The sequence below is a fragment of the Podarcis filfolensis genome, assembly GCF_964270895.1.
Source record: "Podarcis filfolensis genome assembly, chromosome: 12".
In the NCBI taxonomy this organism is placed as follows: domain Eukaryota; kingdom Metazoa; phylum Chordata; class Lepidosauria; order Squamata; family Lacertidae; genus Podarcis; species Podarcis filfolensis.
This window is the reverse complement of record NC_139614.1, coordinates 39,968,209-39,989,540: the sequence shown is the minus strand read 5'-3', so window position 1 is coordinate 39,989,540 and position 21,332 is coordinate 39,968,209. Positions and strand designations below refer to the sequence as shown.

The following is a 21,332-nucleotide window of genomic DNA, read 5'->3' as shown; positions in this document are numbered from 1 at the left end:
TCCCACTCCCTTGAACATTTTTGTTTTTTGCTCATTTCTAGGCACTTTTTTGTTTGGTCTCTAAGAAACTGCTCTTATGTATTAGGACTGTACTGTGTTTAGCTTCCACTTTTCCTGCAAAAAAAAATATGTTTAGAAATGTCATTGTATAGTCTTATATGTACTCTGTAGGTTTCTTAGGTAGGATAGCAAATTTTTAAAGTTTTGACTATGTATTACCAACCTGGTGTCATGTTTGACAAGTTATAAAATTCCATTAATTTTCTTATCTGTGGACTGCATAATATCTCATTATCAACAGCTGCTTTCCCTCCCTACTGTGTTACATGTTTGTTTAACAAAAAGTAACTCTAAAAATGATGCTTGAAGGAGAACCAATTCTCCCCTCCATGCTGGAATAAACAGATTACTATCCTATTAATGTCATCTATAAAATTCAATATTTGAATTATGAGAAGCATAATATTTAAAACTTCGGAGATTTCTATATTAAATCATCATCAAAAACAACCATGTGCCTGGTCACACTAGCCACAAGGCAAGACAAACTACACTCACTATCTCCTCCTACAAGAGAGAGGAAAATGGCGACACACTCTGTCTCCAGAACCAAGGTCTCTTGCTCTGAAAGTGGAGAGTCTTAGGGACAGGGCTGTGCCATGTGCTGCCTCCAGAATAGAGCTCTATACTGCTGTTGTCCTCTTGGACAGATCCTGGCTGTTTTGACTGATCCCCATTTTTTGTCCCCCTCTAGCAGTGCGAGTAGAAAAGAGAGCAAAAGCAAAATCTAGTTCCAGTGTGTGTGCCATTCTATTCAGACTCAGCAGACATTGTTCCTGCTTTTCATTCTGTTCCCCACCTCCCAAAATACTGTGAGAACAAGCTGTGCTGCATTTGAATGATGGATATATCTGAAGAGCTATGTGAGAGACTGAGTTCTGAGATACTGCTTAGATCAGGGACTCTGTGGATTTCCCTCTTTCCTCTCCTCCAAAGCCTTCTTGTTCTGTTTAGATGCAGTGTGTTCAGTGGGGGGGGGGGCGGTTGTTGTTGTTTGCTTGGTTATAACTATTCAGGTAGTGGAGAATTGCCTTCAGTTATAATAGTTGGGAATTTAGCTTACAGTAAACTGTTCTTCCACTAAAAAGAATGAAATGTACATCCAATTTTCCTTTAATATGTTAAGCAAGATTAAGTTTTCCTAGTACTATATGATAGTCATGAATCACAACGCTGCACCTAAAAACACCATTACAGACAATAAGACTTCTAAATCAATGCACTTAGGATCATATCCTTTGGGAAACTATTGTTAATTGTATGTCCTAATGTGGGGTGTGTGTGTGTGTGTGAGAGAGAGAGAGAGAGAGAGAGAGAGAGAGAGAGAAAGAGAGAGAGAGAGAGAATGAATTTTACTTTACTTTAACTTCAGTGAAGAACTTGGTCCTCTCTTGAAATGCATACCTTGTGGAGCTCTTCTTGATTGCAGAAGCACTCCACTTAACTCTTGGGAGTATGGGAATGCCTTGTGTTACAACAAGAATATATAGAAGCTAGACAGTTATGCCTTTGTGGACAAGTGGGTGATTTTTTATTTTGGTGTACTGCTTAGTGCCTCCTGATTTCTGGGATTCTCCTGAAGGAGGTTAGGCTCAGTAAAACTTGGTATGATTTTGTTTTTTTTCGTGTTCTTAAGAAAAAGTGTCTATTCAGGATTGTGTAACATGGCTAGTTATGCCTTTAACTGTGAATTGTTCTGAAGCATGCACTCCTACTTTGTTACCTTAAAATGCTGTGGGATAGGGGTTTTAGTAAAAAATATATTATACTATGGAAAAATAAAGTTAGCCCACCTCATATAGGGTTCTTGCCTAAGGCAGAAGATTTTCACATGCAAAATAACCCTATTTTGAATAAAATAACAATATGGCTCTTTTTAGAATGTCTTCAAAAATGGAGTTGACAATAGGGAGAAGAACCAGTTTTATGTTGTAAAAAAGCTGTTGTTCTTATTTAGAAACCATGGGACTTAAATGTGTATGAAGCAGAATTTTAAATCATTACAATTATTATTTCTTACAAGATAAATTAATTGTGGCAACAAAATACTGTGTACTGTACATTTATTATAGTTCCAAGTATGTGACCAAAAATGCTTTCAACGGACAGCCATATTTCAGGAATACTCTAGTTTTGGGTTTCCTGGACTAAGCCGGGGGTTGGGCTGGATGGCCTTTTAGCACCCCCTCCCTATTCCCGGGTGTGATTCCATGGATCTTTATAACCAGCTATATAAAAACTGGCTATATAAAAACAGAGGTTTTCTGTCTGTGTGTTTGGAGGGGGCTCAGAATCTGAAGTATTTCTGTTCTCCCATTTGACATATTTATAAATTAAAGATCTGGGTTTTTTTGTATTAAGTATTTTATTAACTTTTGTTTCTGTAGTGGATAAAGCATGTTGATGAACAAGGTCGGCCATACTACTACAATGCAGATGGATCCCGGTCAGAATGGGCACTGCCAAAAGTGAGTAACCAAAGGAAAATAATGTTTCCGGCTTCGGTCAAAAGCTGTATCTTGCTGCAATTCATTCTAAAACACATGGTTTTTTATATCTCTGGAATAGGTGTTGTTGTGTACTCTGCTATTTGGCAATCCTCTTTAAACCGATTTTGCAAAAAACAAAAATCCTGTTGGGCCTGCCCCAGAACTTAGGCACGCCCACATTCAATAAGAATATCCCCAGGCATAGTGGGAACCCAAGATTTTTTAGAATTTTTTTAAAAAGTATTATTCCCCACCCTCCTTCCAGGTCCATTGAGGACTGCACATGTTTGCTAACATTAAGTTAGTTGAGAAAGAAAACCAGAAGGGAGGGTGAAAATGGAACTGACGGGAAGCTGTGAGTGAACTGGAAGATGGGGCTGATGCAGCCCAGGAGATTTCCAGACCCTGCTGATCAGCTAGCAGGAGAGGCTATAGCTGAGAGAGAATGCAAGGAACACACATGGGGCGAGGAGGAGAGTGGGAGGTAGACGGTTGTATCTCCTCGGCATCTGTTCCTTGGCTGCATTTCCCTTCATTTCTCTCCTCTCTTTCCAAGAGATTGTGAAAGAAGATTGAGAAAGTGTCAGTTAGAGGCAATCATTTCAATGTCTGGGTGGGTCACTTCCTAGTTCACAATGGCAAACTATTTTTAAATGTCTCCAAGGACAGAAGTGAAAGTCACCCATAAGAAATCCAAGACTTAATGTGGCAGGAATTGGACACCTGCTTATCTGCCCCCCCCCACAAGGTAGTAGCTAGAAGGAGAGTCACTGCTCTTTCTAACTCATTGCTTATTTAGTGTGAAATATTTTTCTTTCTTTCTTTTAAACAAACTTGCTAATGCAAAAGCTGCTAATGCACCTCATTGTTTGCAAATTGCCTGTTAGGAAGGGCAGTTGCTGGGAGAGTGTAGTTCATGACTGCCCTGCAGTGCAGTTAACTGAATACTGCAAATTAGTCTCTGATTGGCTTGTAACAGTCCTGTAGTTTTGTCTAGAGGCATTCCAGGTTGAGCTGATGCTGTGAAAGCAACTCACAACAACCCTGCAGTATTTCCCCATTGCTTTTATACCTGAGTTGGAGATTGAGCTGAGAGTAGTATACAACAAGTCTGCAATGCCTATTATTAGAGAGAGGTGGTTGTACTCTGAACTTTGGGCAGCTGTGCAATGTAGTCCACTGTTAATACTGCTGTGCATTGGCTGGCCAGGGCAAATTCAGCACTCATATGCATGTTGAAGCCACATGCTCTACTGATGTGCATGTGCACTGGTTCAACATCAGTTATTGATGCTTTTTAAAACGTCACATGAAATAAGATCGAAGTTAGAACAGGGAGTTTTGGCTTTGATGCTAACTTTTTTCCAACCCTTTCAGCTGCACCCTCAGGTGACACGAATACACTGTAATGTTTTGTTGAAGAGTCCCAGTTATTATTTGTAATCTCTCCCCCCCACCCGCACACATAAGTGGACAAACACCTTGAAATAAGGCCATTGACTCTGTAAGGAGCTGCTTTTCAGCACAACCATAAGCAAAGGGAACAGTCATACGGTATCCCATACAGTAAACTGTCTTAAAATATAAAAGGTAAAGGGATCCCTGACCATTAGGCCCAGTCGTGGCCGACTCTGGGGTCGCTTTATTGGCCGAGGGAGCCGGCGTACAGCTTCCAGGTCATGTGGCCAGCATGACTGAGCCGCTTCTGGCGAACCAGAGCAGCGCACGGAAAATAGGAATTGGCAAATGTGCTTATGGATTCATTGAGAATGTTGGGAGAATTGTGTTTCCTTTGCCTCTGTGATCCTAGAGGTGATGAAGCTGACTCCTTCTTAAATGAAGTTAAAAGATTTGGAACTAACTTCAGAGCATGCATATACTCTCTTCTCACATTTTCCCAGCATATTGATGCATCCATAATTACAGTGCAGGAAAGTCTGTTTTAGAAGAACATCATGGGGACGTGAGAATGTTTATTTGAAGAACATTGAGTGGCAAAACTGTTCCAAATTTAAGAAAAGGCATGAGAGAGGTCTCTGAGATACAAAAGAATGCAGGAAACAATTGAAAACTTTAGGCTTTATATGCCATTGTTTTCAGAATATGGCCCCAAATCCTTCAAGGCATTGGAGACATCTGCTTTCAGAGTTTGTGCTTCAATCCTTTGCCATTAAAATATTTGACATCAATGTGCATAGCAGTTTGCAAGGCCAGACCTTTCCATTGGAAGCCTTGTACAGCTTTAGACCAAGTTCTAGGCCAGATTCCCCCCCCCCCCAGCCCTATAATTGCAGAACAGTTACATCTTGTTTTTAGAAGATGAGATTGAGATTTTGGTGTGTTTTACTGATATGTGTATTGAGGATACAATTTGGCTCAATTTTGATATGATTGTTTAGTTTTATCATTAGCAAAAGGCTGGAATTTCAGGCATGTAAGCATAGTTGGTCATAAGTCAAACCATTTTGTTAAATATCTGGTTTTGGGGAAAGGGGCACAATGTATCATTTTTGTAGAATAACACTTTAAGTTATTTAGTTACATTCCATCTCTAGGTATCTCCTATCTTTTAGAACTGTTTACTGTATATTCAGACATGGAACTAAACCATGCTCCTCCAGTCCATTTTCTAGGTCCATATCCCAGTCTGTTACCTCTTCTTGACATGCATCTTTGGTTCATTGGTTTTGATTCTGTCCAAAATGCTGATTATGAGCTTTAGAAATAAATGTGTGTCACTCTGGGAAGCTTACCCTGGGCTGCCTAACAGCAGACACCATGCAACAGGTTCAACCTCAGTGTTGGCCAAAGAGTTCTTCATTTCTGAAAAACATATTGGTCATTTTTGTGCAGAGCTTCCTTGTATTGTGACGAAATTTTGTCATGCTACTGCACTTGAGACTACTAGGATCGATGCCGCTTGTTGTGTAGGTGATGAGACTCAGTCAGTCAGTCAGTCAGTCAAGTTTATTGCTTATAGCCAAAGGCTGCTGCAATGTATGCAGTGTCATTCAATAAAATATATACTAGTTTGATACAAAAACTGGAAACATTTACTTTATCAAAACATGACCTAATCTGCACAAAGCTATAGAAACTCTTTAATATACAAATTGAAACATTAGACAATAAAATTTATAAGCTAAAATCACCGCGGGGCCCCTAATATATTCATCAGTCTTTATTACGGTCCAGAGACGCAACAAATCGTTACAAAGCAATGCACAATTCATACAGCCTACCTCCAGGTTAAACAAGCATTTTCTTCAAAAGATAGGGATCATTGGTTCTTGCAACCACCGATAAAAACTTTGCCACTGCTAACGTTCTAGCATTTGTCCGGTCTTCCAATAGGAACCTGACATAGTGAGCCTCTGATTTTCCCAGGAAAGGTACCAGCAAGGGTAATATCAGTTCAGCCCTGGCTTGCTCATATTTTGCACAGTGCAGCAAAATACCGTATTTTTCGCCCTATAAGACGCACTTTTTCCCCTCCAAAAATGAAGGGAAAATGTGTGTGCGTCTTATGGGGCGAATGCAGGCTCCTTGGCTTCAGTGATAGCAACGCGAAGCCTCCGAAGCCTGCGCTCCGGAGGCTTTGCGTTGCTTCCGCTGAAGCCAGGAGAGTCTGCTCTTTGAGGCTGGCGGTGGGGGAAAGCAGCGTCTCCTCCATCGCCAGCCCCAGAGGATGGGGGGCAGCGGGAAGGCGAGCGACGCCTTCCCGCTACTCTCCAACCCGGGTTTGAGGCTGGCGGTGGGGAAAGCAGTGCTTCCCCCATCGCCAGCCCCAGAGATTGGGGGGCAGCGGGAAGGCGAGCGACGCCTTCCCGCTACTCTCCAACCCGGGTTGGAGGCTGGCGGTGGGGAAAGCAGCGCTTCCCCCATCGCCTGCCCCAGAGATTGGGGGGCAGCGGGAAGGCGAGCGACGCCTTCCCGCTACTCTCCAACCCGGGTTTGAGGCTGGCAGTGGGGAAAGCAGTGCTTCCCCATCGCCTGCCCCAGAGATTGGGGGGCAGCGGGAAGGCGAGCGACGCCTTCCCGCTACTCTCCAACCCTCCTGTGGGCTTTTGCGGGAGGTGGGGGAATTCCCCCACCTCCCGCAAAAGCAGGGAGAAGGTCTTGGAGTAGCGCACAGGCTGCGTGCAGCCTGTCCGCTGCTCCCAGAGCTGCGGGGGGGAAATCATATTTTTTTCCTTGATTCCCCCCCCTGAACACTAGGTGCGTCCTATGGGCCGGTGCGTCCAATAGGGCGAAAAATATGGTATGTTTTATGGAATCAATGTCTTGAGCACACGAGCAAAGTCTGTCCTGGTAGGGAACTCCTCTCAACCTGTAGAACACTGTAGAAGGAAAGACGTTTAGTCTGGCTTTGGTGAAAAGCCTTCGATAATTTGGTACTGTCAGGTTTTTAATGTAAGGTGTTAACTTAAAGACATGCCCATATACTAATATATTAAAAGATGAGACTCCAATATATATAGGGGCTGATTTTCTTTGACAAACTGCTCTCTCTTTGTGTGTGTGTGTGTGTGTGTGTGTGTGGTGTGTGTGTGTGTTTTTAAGTGACACAGGACTGGATTTTTCTCTTAATGATACTGGCAGATCTTAATTTGGATAATTTTTCTGACATTTGTGGTGCTCTTCTTAATGCCTATAGCTTCCTTGAATTCAGTACTAGGTTTGTGGAACTGAAAATTCTTCATCAGGCTATACAACTAACTCATTGAGGTATGATACACATAAGCTAGATATCTCTGTCTTCCCTGTCATCCTTCCCTGTCTTCCCTTCACCTTATCCTAGACAAGGCAGACTTGGAGAGGAATAAAGAATGAACCAAGTTCTTAGTTTCTAGCCTGAGGTGAGAGCCAAGGAATACTCAGCATGCAACGTAGCTGCCAACTTTAGTCTGCAACCAAATATACTGGATCAATTAATGCAAGAAAAACACTTAAGTGATTTGATTGGGGAAGGGGTGGAAATCAGTTATGCCACATACATCTAGGATTGTTATCCATTTCCCCCTCATGCTAATTTACAGACAGCCTTGACTATTTTTATCTGGTTATTAATAACAGAGAAGAATGCTAGGGAAGGTTCCAGGAATATCAATACTGTCACATTCTGTGCTATCTGCATTGGAATGAGAACACTTCTAATGTTAATTCTGATACTTTGTATTTATTTGCTACCAGTGGATTTGGGAATGAATTTGGAAAATTAAGAGTCAAGGAACAGCAGAAAAATCTTCATGCACCTTTGTAGAAATGTTGGAACAGCAATCCATTATTTTACATGGAAGTGCCGTGTAATATTTTAGATTTAGTAAACAAATTTTTATCATAGTGGTACCTCAAGAATGGTACTCTGGAGGGAAAGGGTTTATAGAGGGGCTTGGATTGTACCACAGTAGGATTATGTTGACCTATGATACCAGCCTAATGGAATTGGACTAAAATGCCTCTGAATAGACTGGAAAATAATCTGTAAGCCATGGTATCAACTTTTTCTGCTGTATAAAATCTCAGCTCCCACTCCTGTCTTTTACGATTTGTAGCATCAGGAAAGCCTGCTATAGAAGGAGCCTTCCTATTTTTTGTAAAACTGTACTCCAAAACATATGAGTTGCAAAGTTATTCAATTCAAATATTGCCTACTTGGACCAATGTAATTAAGCCCAGTAAGATGCTAGTGTCTTTCTGTGGGGCCTTACTACAGATTTGATTAATTGATTGGGTAAGTATTGCATGGGCAGGAGGCATCTTTTGTGTGTACTGTAGGCTCATATACGGTCTACCTTCTGCAGCCATTCACAGCAGAGGGAGAGGATTAGCTGAGGGGGAAAACGGAGGGAAATTCAAACCCCACCTACTGCAGACAGGTGAGTCACGGGTGCTTACCCCATGATTTATGCAATGCCAAAAACAGAGACATCTTTAAAATAATAGCCCTCCCCCTTGCAATTCTTAATCTGGCTACTTTATCAGAAAACTAGAGAATAAAAATAGGCTTCACCTTTCTTATTCACCTTCCTACAAACAACAACATACCACATGACTCCCCAAGAGTAATTTCGTTTGTTAATTTTGACTAAAATAGCTATTCTATAACGTGTGTGCGCGCATCTTTCCTCACATGACTGGTTCTGTTTCCTCCACTCCCCCACCCCAACTCCTTAACCAAAAGTTTTTAGGCATGAATAACAGTGTAAGTGGCATTGCATGGGTTGAATTAATTCACAGAATGTTACTACCCATTTCAGCATGGTTTGGAATCCATACGGACACATGGGGTATCTCTTATCGCCTATGCAAACCGATTGTAACTGGCAAAGCAAGACTAGTAATATTACTGTGTCAGTTCATAGTAAACATATACTGCTTCATTCATAGCCTCAGCAATCCTTAAAACAGTCATGTAAAAAAACCCACTTCTTTAAAATACTGTTCCCACATTACAGACTGAAGGCTGGAATTGAGAGATGGTGACTTGCTTAGGACCATCTAGTGAATTCATGGCTCAGCTCAGATGAATTGGAGCCTCCCACTTTACTGTACTATAATACACCTTCTGTGTTGACACATCACTGGGATTTTGTATTTGAAATACTTCCTTGACACTCAAACCTTCTAATCTGCATCCATTCTGCCAGTTTCTGCTCTCTAGCACATGCCAATGTTCCTTTAAGAGTGGCAGTGCCCTCATAACAGGCAGCGCCTTTTCAGATTATGGGACTTGCGCATCTTGGCAAAATATATTTTTAGTCTTCGTGTAGTTCAGTTACCTTACTTAGTATTCTACATTATGTATTATTTTAGGGTGTGTGCTGTTGAAGTAACAAGGTTTTTTAAAAAAAAACCCAAAGAGCTCAGCGGTCCCAGTTTTACTGCTTCTCAAAGCAGACAGGCTGTATATTATAAAAACCCATAAGCAGGCATGCTCTGTCTGTGTAGAGATAGAACTTGACCATTATACCAAAGGCTTAAGGCAGTCTTCACTTCTGATTGCTACAAATGAGGACAAAACTGGTATAGTTAGAAACACGGGATTACTCTGCGGCAACTTCACCCGTCCAAAGTCATAGAAGTTGACAATGAAACTGTGCTTTTAAAATGGGCAGAAAACTCCACCGTACACTGAGCAGAGAAGAGCTTTGAAAATGTACCTGCAATTGAGGAGAAGAAGGTTTCCAAAGAGCTCTCATTTAGTTTGGGGTTCCCTCTGGTTTCTTTTCCAGTTGCTTTCTTTTTGTGAAGGTGAACTGCTCAGCATGTAGCAGCTGTAGTGTAACCCTCCCAAAGTAACCAGGCCGTATGAGTAGTCTGGATATATTCTGCGATGTGGTCTCTGTTGCCTTATCTCAGAAAATTTATGTGCCTGTCCTGTTCATGAGGTTGAGAGGAATAGGTATTTCTCTTTCTCTTCTGTATTGTTTCATCCTTTCAAAATGTTAATGGGTTGGATCTCAAGTTCCCATAAGTGGAAATTCACTCACACGCTGTTGCTGCTCCTGTGTGAAGAGGGGGGAAGGAAGAAATTTTTGCTGATTCTTCCTGTTTCGGAGCATTGTGGGACCTTCCAAAACTACCTTCCAACCCAGTCTATTTCAGTGTAGTGAATAGTGGTACTTCTCTAGAGATTTTTCAGAAAATTATTTAAGTGAGAGAACTGTAAATTATATGAAGTTTTACTTAGAAAGGATGCTTTAGGAAAAACATGAGTGTGTCTAGATTGATTTTTGCAGTAGTGTTGCTGGGTATTAATAAAAGATTTTGCCTGAAGTTATGCCACAGGGGAGAGTCCTCCAATCAAAGAATTCAAGAGAAGAAATGGTTGAGAGCGAAAACGAAGTTAAAATTCATATAACTCTGAGAGGCCATTTTCATTTGTGGCACTTAAACTATGGAATAGTGTTTTCCTCCTCCCTGAATAGCTTCCTCCTCAATTAGAGCCAGGGCTTTTTCGGCTGCGGCTCCAATCTGGTGGAGCTCTCTGTCACAAGAGACTAAGGCCCTGCGGGACCTGACATCTTTCCACAAGGCCTGCAAGACAGAGCTGTTCCACCAGGCCTTTGGTCAGGGCGCAGCCTGACTCCCTCCTCTGGCAATCTGCACAGAATTATGCTTAACGGTTGCCATCAATTTGATTTTAATTAATTTTTATAATGAAATGTTTCTAGAATGTTGGATTATTTGATTGTTGTTAGCCGCCCTGAGCCTGGCTTTGGCTGGGGAGGGTGGGATATAAATAAAATTTATTATTATTATTATTGGTCCCCTCTTTGCCTGCTTCAAATTCTTTTTTGTTATTATTATCTTCATCCAAAGATCACAGGACTGTTCACAACATGAAAGTACAAAATGAGAACACAAAATACATAACAAAAACAAACCAATAACTCTCCTCCCTCCAACACGTTTTAAAGGATATAGAATGTTAATCAGCCAAAGAAAAAGAGAAACATTCCACAAATAGGGAGCCACTGCAGAAAAGGCCCATTCTCATGTTGCCATCCTCTGGACCTCTCTTAGAGGAGGCACACAAAGATGATGATGATCACCGGCTCTTAATTATTTAAACAGGCATGTAAATCCATTTTATTATGACAACATTTTAAAAAAGTCAGAGCCTATGATTATATGGATTTTAGTTTGCTGTCTCTGGACATTGTTAATATCATTTTTTTACACTCTGTTTTGCTGTTAGGATTATTATAATGTATACTTATTTATATTTTATAAGAAACGTGTATATCTTATCATAAAAAGGTGGGATATAATTGCTAACTTAATAAATGTAATACTTTCCAGTAACATGCAAGTTAACACAGAAAACCTCAATTGATTCTAATTTCTCTACTGTGCATGTAAAAAAAATTACTGATTGTTCTCCAGCCAAATATGGGAGTGTTTTCACCATTTCCAGCCTGCCTTGCCTTTCCTTGCACAGATTTACCGTATTTTTTTTTTAAGGGGAAATGTGTGTGCGTCCTATGGGGCGAATGCAGGCTCTCGCTGAAGCCTGGAGAGCGAGAGGGGTCGGTGCACGCCAACCCCTCTCGCTCTCCAGGCTTCAGGAAGCTATCCGCAACCCTGCGGAGCCCGGCGGGAACTCCCGCGGGCTCCAAAGGCTTGCGGATAGCTGCCCTAAGCCCGGGGTGCGCAGCGGGCTACAGTGCCGTGCTCCCCGGGCTTCGGATAGCAGCAAGCTCAGGCTTCCCCCGCCCCCAGCCCCGCAAGCTCCGGGAACGATGGCGAGGTTGAGCGCAACCTTGTCATCGTTCCTGGACCCGGTCTGGGGTCGGGGGAATCTCGGGCTTCCCCCACCCCCAGCCCGGCAAGCTCCGGGAGCAATGGCGAGGTTGAATGCAACCTCGCCGTCGCTCCCGGACCCGTTCTGGGGGCTGGGGTCGGGGGAAGCTCGGGCTTCCCCTGCCCCCAGCCCGGCAAGCTTGGGGGGGAAATAAATTTTTCCCCCTTTATTCCCCCCCCCAAAATAAGTGTGCCCTATGGACCGGTGCGTCCTATAGGGCGAAAAATATGGTAATGGCAAAGAAACCTCCCTTCACAATTCAGAATTCTGTTTATACAGCATTCTAATACAGATTTGAGTTTTCCCATGTGTGTGGTTGTGCATTCAAAATAACAACATCCCCACACAAGAGAGAGGATCAGCAGGCTTGGGCTATGTGTGTGTGCACCCTAGAGGTTTCCAAAATACATGCAGACACACAAAATCTGAAAGGAAAACTCCAAGGGAACAAAACCCCTAAGGGAGAAAGCGGCTTATGAATGCCCCGGAGCATAGTTCACCTTAAATATTGCAGCTCAGACTCTTAAGAGCACTGGTTCTCAAACTTTTTTTCTCTGGGCCACACTTTCAGAATAAAAATTTGGTCATAGCACACCAATTTTTTAAATTGATAAATACATTGGGAAACAAAAAGAAACAACTCTCAGCAGTGCTTAATTTTGAAAAGCTATCTATCCATATTCTGCAAATTAAAATGTTATTTTTATACTAATACTATGCTTCTTCCTCTTCTTTCTTTGGCAATCACTCGTAGCCGAGTAAGATGGTCTTCCATAAACATGGTTTTAAAAGTGAGACCGTAAGTGACTGTGGAGGCCAATTCTGGATCCACATGTCCTTCCACAGTGGGGATATAGGTTTCCAGGCAGGAGTTGATCATGGTGAGGGTTTGCCAAGCGTGCCTTCCTCTTAGCGCGTTTCTCCCTTTCATCCTGAGTTCGAGCATCTTCAAAACCCATGACGCCTTTTGGTAAAGGCTGTTCTCCAATTAAAGTGCTTGCAGGCCAGTGTTTCCCAGTTGCTCTACTATGCTATGCTATACTATACTATGCTATGCTGAAATGTTTAAATGTTTTTTTGATTGTCCTTGAATCTTCCTGCCATACTTGCTGTCCTCTGCTGTAGTATAGTTCACTATTGTAGGTTGGGATCTTGTGCTGAGAGAGTAACTTACAGTAGCCCTACAAATTAGTTCACTTCTAATATTGAACAATGGTGGCAGCGGAGGCGAGGTTACATACCCCCCCCCTTCTTCCCAGGCCAAATTAAATACTTAATTGCTCTACTGGTTTATCAGTGTTTCTCAAACTTGGTTCCCCAGATTACAACTTCCATCATTCCTAGCTAGAAGGACCACTGGTCAGGGATGATGGGAGTTGTAGTCCAGCAACAGCTGGGGAACCAAGTTTGAGAAACACTGATTTAGACTGAGACCAGTTTAGGGTTGCCATATTTTGAAGAGAAAAAAAAAGGACGCTATGACAACTCATTTTAAATACCCCTACTATATGTAGGCTGTAGAAGCTGTGATATGTTGCTGAGGGCGGCAGGAGAAGAGGGAAGCAAGTCTTCAACTACCGGTTAATGTCTATGCCTCATCCAGAAAGTACAGCCAGAGACATTTTGGCAAATATAAAAAAATCCACCCAGACAAAAATTTTACCCCTGAAAAAGAGGACGTGTCCTGGAAAAAAAGAGGACACATAGCAACTCTAACAGTTGCACTTTTTAAATGTTCAAAAACTTTTAATACATTGGGTTGCATTCAGTGAAGTCATCTTGACAACAGACATAGTTGTCATGGCTGCCTTAAGTCTATTGATTTCATTGGATTTACTCTCACGTAAGACTTCATTGGGACACGGGTGGCACTGTGGGTTAAACCACAGAGCCTAGGACTTGCCGATCAGAAAGTTGGCGGTTCGAATCCCTGTGACGGGGTGAGCTCCCATTGCTCGGTCCCTGCTCCTGCCAATCTAGCAGTTCAAAAGCACATCAAAGTGCAAGTAGATAAATAGGTACCGCTCCGGTGGGAAGGTAAATGGTGTTTCCGTGTGCTGCTTTGGTTTGCCAGAAGCGGCTTAGTCATGCTGGCCACATGACCTGGAAGCTGTACGTTGGCTCCCTCTGCCAATAAAGCAAGATGAGTGCCGCAACCCCAGAGTCAGCCATGACTGGACCTAAAGGTCAGTGGTCCCTTTACCTTTACCTTTAAGACTTCATTGGATGCAACCTGTAGCATGTGAAGTAAGACCCAAGTTACTCCTTTCTTTGAGGCTAACTTTGGTTTTTTTGTGATAATTTCTATTCATTTATTTTTAAAAAAACAGACTAAGCAAGACATCCTAACATACAGGAGAGTTAGGAGGGTGGCTGGGCACAGAAGAAGAGGAGGGGAAGAGAGTTAGGGAGGGAAGAGGAAGTCTGTTTAAATTGCTGCATTACTCTTTGTTAGATTATGTGCCATTTTAGGTTACTGCCCTGAAATTGCTTCTTCCAAATCATCCCTTCAACTAAGTTGCTTAAACAGGGTGGTTTATTAAGGCCCTGTAAGCTTATTCCACTAGATATGTTTATATACAAGGAGTGTGCAACTTAGTCACCAGTTAAGGGCCATATCTGAAATTTATATTAGCTAAAGGACTGCACCATGCATGTTTAAAGAGCATTGAATGAATGTAATTGTACATAAGTAAATGGCAGGTGCCTCCTACAGCTGCACAGGAGAAACTGCACTACTTGCTGCTACTTAAGCTACCTTCAAATATGAAAAGCTGCCAGGCCTTGATGTAGATGTAGCAATTGCAAAAGTTGGTGGACTGGCTTCCTTGCTTCCAATTTTTTCATTTTTTAACTATCAGGCTAAGTTTTCAATGTAGCTATTTCCCTTCCTGTAAAGTTGCTTCCTTTAAAATTAAACTTGTGTACATGAAGACTTGAATAGAGTCCATAGTGAGTGGGATATATAAGGGCCTCATGTGTCTCCATCCCTGGTTCTGCATGGCTCCATCCTTGGCATGCCTTGACACAGTGCTTTGGGTTTAGATTCCCTTCGGCATGAATTATGAATACCTTTTGCTGAATATTCAGGTAGCTGGTTGGAAATCCTTCATATCTTGATGCGAGTGGGGCCATTACACTCCTTGAGAAAAGGATCTGTGCCATACTTGAGTCAGTCATAAGCTGGACTTGCAGGGTTCAGTAGAATAATTTCAGGACTAAAAGCTATGGCATGCTGCAATGCCCCAGGCCCCTAGGAAAACTTCTGTTGACTATTTCAGAGGAAAGAGATGACACATGGTGGGAAGTGTAGCCTTTCTCTTTGCAGGTTTGTATGTGTGAAAGCAGCTAGGAGTGGATTGCATGTGCTTCACCTGCCTTTGTTTCAGTACAATACATTTACAGTGTATGGATTTCCTTCTGCTTTCTTTTTTAATAGTTTAATGCTTCGCCACAGCAGCAAAGGGAGATTATTAAAAGCAGGAGTCTGGACAGGAGGTTACAGGAACCAATAGTTTTAACAAAATGGAGGCACAGCTCGATTGTGTTGGACACTAATGACAAGGTAGGAATGTCCTAAAGAACATACTGGAGTCTGATCTGTTGTCGTGTATTATTTATTATGCATATTTTTTATTTTACTGTGCACTAAAAAAGAAAAGAAAAACACTGGTGCAAAATGGTTAGGTTGATCCCTGTAAGTTACATACAGTGCAATCCTATAAGTTGTCTACTCAGAAGTAAGTTGCACTGATTACTCTCAGATAAGTGGGCGTAGGGCTGCACTCTTAGCCTGACTAATTGTGTTTTCAGCGAAATAATTATTGTACAGTTATGTTTGCTTTCTTACATTAATGTAGATTGTTTACTTTGTGTTAGATTCAGAAAAACAATTCATTTCAAATGTGCTCTTATTAAAGCAAACTTTGCTATGACAGGCTGTACTTATTTTCTCCTAAAGAAGTCAGTGGTACAGAACCTGCCTTGTACCCCTGATCATGGAGTTGCTAGCTTTTGGAATTGGGCTCCTACCTCAGCTGTCTTCCCAGCAGCAGTTTTAATGTCTTGCCCTGAGCTCACTGGCCTGATTTTTTTTGAAGTCATGCAAAGTCATAGTTAAGCAGGAGCTGGAAAGAGGCTCAAGTGAGCCTCAGGTTCATGTGGTTTTCCCTTCCCTCTGCTCCTCCTGTGTGACCAGGAACAGTAGTTCAGCACTGTTTATTTTCAATTTCCCCAAAGCTTGTCTCATTGTATGCCTCCCTGGCTTATGATTTAATAATCAAGTCTGGACAGCTTCAAAACAAAGCCAATTTCAGACCATGAGTTATGAAATCGGCTTGTTAAATTAACCTGAGTTTGTTATACACCATGATACTTGGTTTGCATGCAGTGGCAAGCCAATATTCAAGGAAAATAAAAGTAAACACAGTCTACCTCCTGGCCGTATGGAAGGAGTGGGGAGGGGCAAGGTTTCCTAAGGCTAATTCCAGCTTGTGCATGATGCACTAAACCATGGTTTGGTGTACATGGCCACCAACTGCAACATTTTTATTTGGTTAGACATCATTTATATGCTGCTTTCGTATCTAAAAAATAAATAAATCTCAAGGCACAGTCTATGTAAGATCAAGATTACAAACAATTAAAAAGAAATTTCAGATAAAGCAATGGGAGCAAGGATGACCAAACAGTAAAGCAACAGGCACCAATGCAAAGCAGCAGATGTCGCCTGTCCCTCTGGTTCTGCAGTTATATGAAAAAGTATGTTTTGGAACTGTCTCCTGCAACTGAAGTAGTGAAGAGGCCAGATATGTTTCTTTAGGGAGAGGGTTGCATAATGTGGAACCCACTAATGAGAGACAATTGTGTTAAAGCAGTGGTGGCCCAACTTGGCCCTCTAGCTGTTTTTGGACTACAACTCCCATCATCCCTAGCTAACAGGACCAGTGGTCAGGAATGAGAATTAGCTGGAGGGCCAAGTTTGGCCACCACTGTGTTACAGTCTCCCATAGTACCACTACTGCATGTGTGTGAGAGAGTGTAAGTGGTGCAAAGTCTCCAAAGATGGCCATTGGGCAGAATCATATGGGAACAGGATATCCTAGCAGAAGACAATAAGGGCATCAAAGCTTGGGAGGGACGACGACCGTGAGAGTCTTTTGGGTTGTGGCCCCCTGTTTGTGCTCTCTCCAGTGAAGCCTGCTTGACACTGGCATAAACAACTCTTCTTCCAGTCTGTTCTGTTGGATGTTTAAATTGGTTTGCTTTGTTGTAGTTATGGTATGTGTCTCTATTGTGGGGGGTTTGGGCAGTGGTATTGCTTTTAGAATTGTATCGGAAAAATGAATTTTTTGCTGCTATCCCTGTACTGGATGTTTTTATACTGTAAGTTTCCTCAAGACAATTTTTAGTAGAAGGAATCTAAGAAACGGAATATGCAAACATGAATCTGGCCAAAGATGGCAAGGGGTTTGAGTAAAAAAAAAAAGGGAACTGGCAACAAAATGTTGCATCCTGGAGATCACATGTTCACAGCCATGCCCTCCTCTGATCTGGTTTTCCATTCCACCCTTGACCCCAAGTCAAGTTAGCATTCTGTGGTTAGTGACTGCACAAGGGCAGTTCTTGGGGTCCTTCTCTCAGGGTTTTCCCACCGGGCTTCTTGTACATTTCTGCCCTGTCTTCTCTATTTGCGTATGGTCTGTGCCATTTTGGCTACATAAGCGTTGGTGCTTATGTCTTAATAACAAGAATACAGGGAATTGCTTTTTAATGCCCAAGTTTACAAATATTTTCAGTACTAAATAAACTGAACAAGAGTATTGGAAGGAGATAGGTATGAATTTCAGGAACCTTTAACCTATCCTCAAGCGTAAAGAGAATTTCTCTTAGTAACATAGTTGCCAACAACACAGGAAAAGGAACTTCACTACAAAGCAATTCTTTCTGTATCAGCTATCCCTGCAGGAATTGTATTCTGCTTTTTAACAAAGAATGATCATTGGCCTGCCTTCAGGAAACATGTCCCCAATTTCTTTCTAACCTCCTTAATATTTCAAGTTAGCAGATTTTTGGGGGTGTGTGTGTGTAATGCATAATTTATGCATAATTCAAAAGCTTGACACTCTCCAAGGATGCAAATCAGTTCTGATTAGATGACATTGGAATATACATTATTTTATTATGTTCAAGATAACCGACTCTATGAAGCAATAATGATATATTAAAATAGTTCTTGTATTTTTACAGTTGCCAACTAATTCTTCTGATCCTCTCTTGCCTAATCCTGCATATTTGTTCCCAACACACCATGAGCAAGTTAGTATCTGACATATGATTTATCTATAGATAGTATTGGTAGATAATTAAATTTGTGCAAGGAAAAAAACTGTACTAGAAAAATTAATGAAAGGAATGACTGCTTTAATTTGAACATAACTCATTGTCATTCCAGTATCAGACACATTTTCTGTTATGTCCAAATTCTGTAAAGCTTTATTTCTGTGTTATAAATATTCCAATACGTCTTTATTCCTTAGGATTCTCCGGTTGCTTCAAAGACCGCTTTTCCTGAGAATGAGTATTCTCCTTCCTCACCAAAGCATCAAGCCACAGTCAGTATAAATATTGTCATACACAGATTGTTGAGCTCACTAGTCTGAGGCAAATCCATGGTTGTTAATGTATGCCGAACATTGTTACACTTCACATAGTGGATCATTCTGTGTCAGGAAAGAGATTGAAGCCGCTTCTTGTGTTGGGCCTTCTCAGTGTAATCAACTTCAGCGGCTTCTAGAGCAGTATTTAGAAGATGCATGTCTTCTGTTGACTTGTAAGATATATAGGATTTAGTCATGTCCCCAGCATTGTTCAACCAGGCAGCTTCATAAGAACACTGTGTGCAAATAGATCAGCAGAAAATGGAGGTAGTGGTGTTATCCAGTCCTTCTTAAAGGAGGCATTTTGTCCTTTTTAAAAGCAGCCTTGTTGGCCCCTCATAACATTAATAAACACAATACTGCTTTTCCATATTGCAGTCACTGACGATCTACTTTTTATCCTGTGACCAAGTTAGATAACATCAGTCACTAGCAGTTCCTCACACCTTGATAGGGAAGTCTGGCTGATACTTTTGAGATCTGTGTTACATAGGAAGAGTGTATCGTTTGAGTTCTTACAGCCGAGTCTTACAAAATGCCCTTGTACACTATTACTTTAGATCAGGCCAGGGAACCTGTGACCCATCAACCCTAGCCAGCATGGCCAATGGTCAGGGGTGACTATCAGTGTTTACTTGAGATGGATAAAACAGACTCAGTAAAGCGTCTCAATGAATTTCTTGTTTTAAAAACTCGCTCAGCATCTAAATCACATAGCATCTGATAAATAATAACAATTCGTTAAGGTGCAGATAATACCAGGTGTAGACAACTGCATTGCATTTCTGATGGATTTGGCAATATGTTTTGTCAAGCAAACACAATTTTTAGGAGCAAGCTGTTTACCACGAATAAACTGTGAAAACAGAAATGCTTCAGATATTGAGAATATATAGGTTTTGTTTTTAGGCTACAAATAATGAACAGATGTAAGCAGGTAGGTTACATCAGTTTAAAAAAATGTTGTGGCTTAGTAACATTAGTTAAAAATCTGGTTTAGCACATTTAGGCTGCAATCCTATACCCCCTTATCTGGGAGCGAGCCCCATTGAATTTAGTCATCTTACCTCTGAGTAGACACATATAGGATTGTGCTGTTAATGTTAAGTTCAAGGAACCATGTCTCTGCAGTTCAGGTGTCAGCTATTTAGCTCTTCTTGAAAGTAGTTGTGGAAGGAAAGAGATTATTTTCTAATTTAAAGGAATAACGAGCTGCTTTTAAAACTGATTTTCTGTTTGTTCTCTTCCCCAGGACCAAGAGAAGTATGGATTATTAAATGTGACAAAGATTACAGAAAATGGGAAAAAAGTTCGGCAAGTATCTCCAGCACACTTCTAAGTTTTGACGTTTAGGTATTTTAAATTTGGTCAGGCAAACATTCAATCATCAAAGCAATGTAAGGTTGCAAGTGGGTTACTTGTCAGCATATTTATATGCAAAGAAACCCTGTTTCAGTGAAACTTAAAGGAACTGATCAGCATTTTAAAGCCTGCAGCCACACTCACCACAAGGAACATGTTTAGGAAAGCAATTTTAAGTTTCTTGGATTTTCTGGGGAAGTTTTCTGGAAGTGAGATAAATACAACATTTTTGCAGTGTTATTGGTTGAAGCCAATCTGTAGTGGCTCTCTTTGCAACTGTTAGGGTTCTAAACGGAGCATTTTAATGTAAGAGAATAAATAGAATAAGCCTGGCTACATATTGCACATACAACACACAAACGTGATATAGTGTGTGCTGTAAGTTTGAGCTACTGTGGCTCACGCCCATGCTAGGGGGTGGGGACAGATGGGCACACTGGCCCCAGGCTTTGGAGGGCACAGCTGGCCAGGGGCCCCTGCCAGGAACCGGCTGCCTTTTTGTTTGAATTTATAGCTTTATTCCCACCCCAGGCCTCAGACAAGCTCTGTACAGACAAGCCGGATGTGACTAGTTAGTCTCAAAAAACGATTGCTTTTATGTAGCATTCCTGTTTCGGTGATTTCAGCAGGCCAAATTGGCCTTTTGTCAATAACAGCTATACCTGTAGACACGGTAATACAAAGGGTCATTTGTCAAGCACCACTGGGCAGTCTCAGTTATTTGATCAATCTCCTTGACTGTGTACAATTGCCTACCTCTCCTACAGAAAAAACTGGATGTCATCATGGGCTGTATTGCAAGGTCCCTCGTTATTGTTTACCAAGACTCAAGGAGGTGGGACTAGCTGGGTAAGTACTGGAAAGTTACTGTATTTTCAGACTCCTCCCCCTCATCTCTACTGTTAATGCAACCATGTGGAGATAACCGTGCATTAATGCAGTACAAGCGATTGCAGGGTGGGGGTTAAAACAAGCAGCTCCACCTAGTGGAGAAGCTTTGTTCTGTATGAAGTGGCCCACACCAGTGGAACAAAGAAGTGACTCTTTTAAACTGATGGAATTCAAAATGGGGATTTGTAAGCACTCCCAAGCCATCTGAAATGCCCATCTTTCCCAAGGTTGGTTAAGACAAAACACAAGTAGACCCCTTGTCCAGGCCACTAAAAGTCAGTAGCCAACAGGGCCATGGTGGAGACAAGTGTTGCGGTGGGAATTTAGGAATATAATATAGGCAACTCCCAATTCACGCAGGGGTTACGTTCCAAGGCATCATGTGTTTATGTGAAATTGTGTGTATTTGAAACAGCCTGCAAACCGCTGCCCCACTCCCTTTTGTGACTTTTGGGGTAACTTCTGAGTTTGGCGTGATGCACGTGTGCCCAGTTGCACACGTGTCGGACACGCCGAAAACAGTCATTGCCTGTATGGGCAGGTTGTGCAATGTCTTGGGCA

General features: G+C 41.8%; 1 protein-coding gene across 15 annotated transcripts in view; it reads left to right on the top strand.

Annotated features, from left to right (window-relative positions):
- ARHGAP12 (Rho GTPase activating protein 12) overlaps positions 1-21,332 on the top strand; it is a 103,307-nt gene that overhangs the window by 70,923 nt on the left and 11,052 nt on the right. For 7 of the 15 annotated variants that reach the window (XM_083579485.1, XM_083579491.1, XM_083579489.1 and 4 more), the window contains 6 exons: positions 2,448-2,528; positions 15,299-15,424; positions 18,109-18,177; positions 18,399-18,473; positions 19,771-19,832; positions 20,648-20,729. In XM_083579485.1, the coding sequence (XP_083435611.1) occupies positions 2,448-2,528; positions 15,299-15,424; positions 18,109-18,177; positions 18,399-18,473; positions 19,771-19,832; positions 20,648-20,729 (495 nt within the window). The remainder of the gene's footprint in view (positions 1-2,447; positions 2,529-15,298; positions 15,425-18,108; positions 18,178-18,398; positions 18,474-19,770; positions 19,833-20,647; positions 20,730-21,332) is intronic. The other 8 variants (XM_083579480.1, XM_083579487.1, XM_083579486.1 and 5 more) reach the window with 2 other exon arrangements.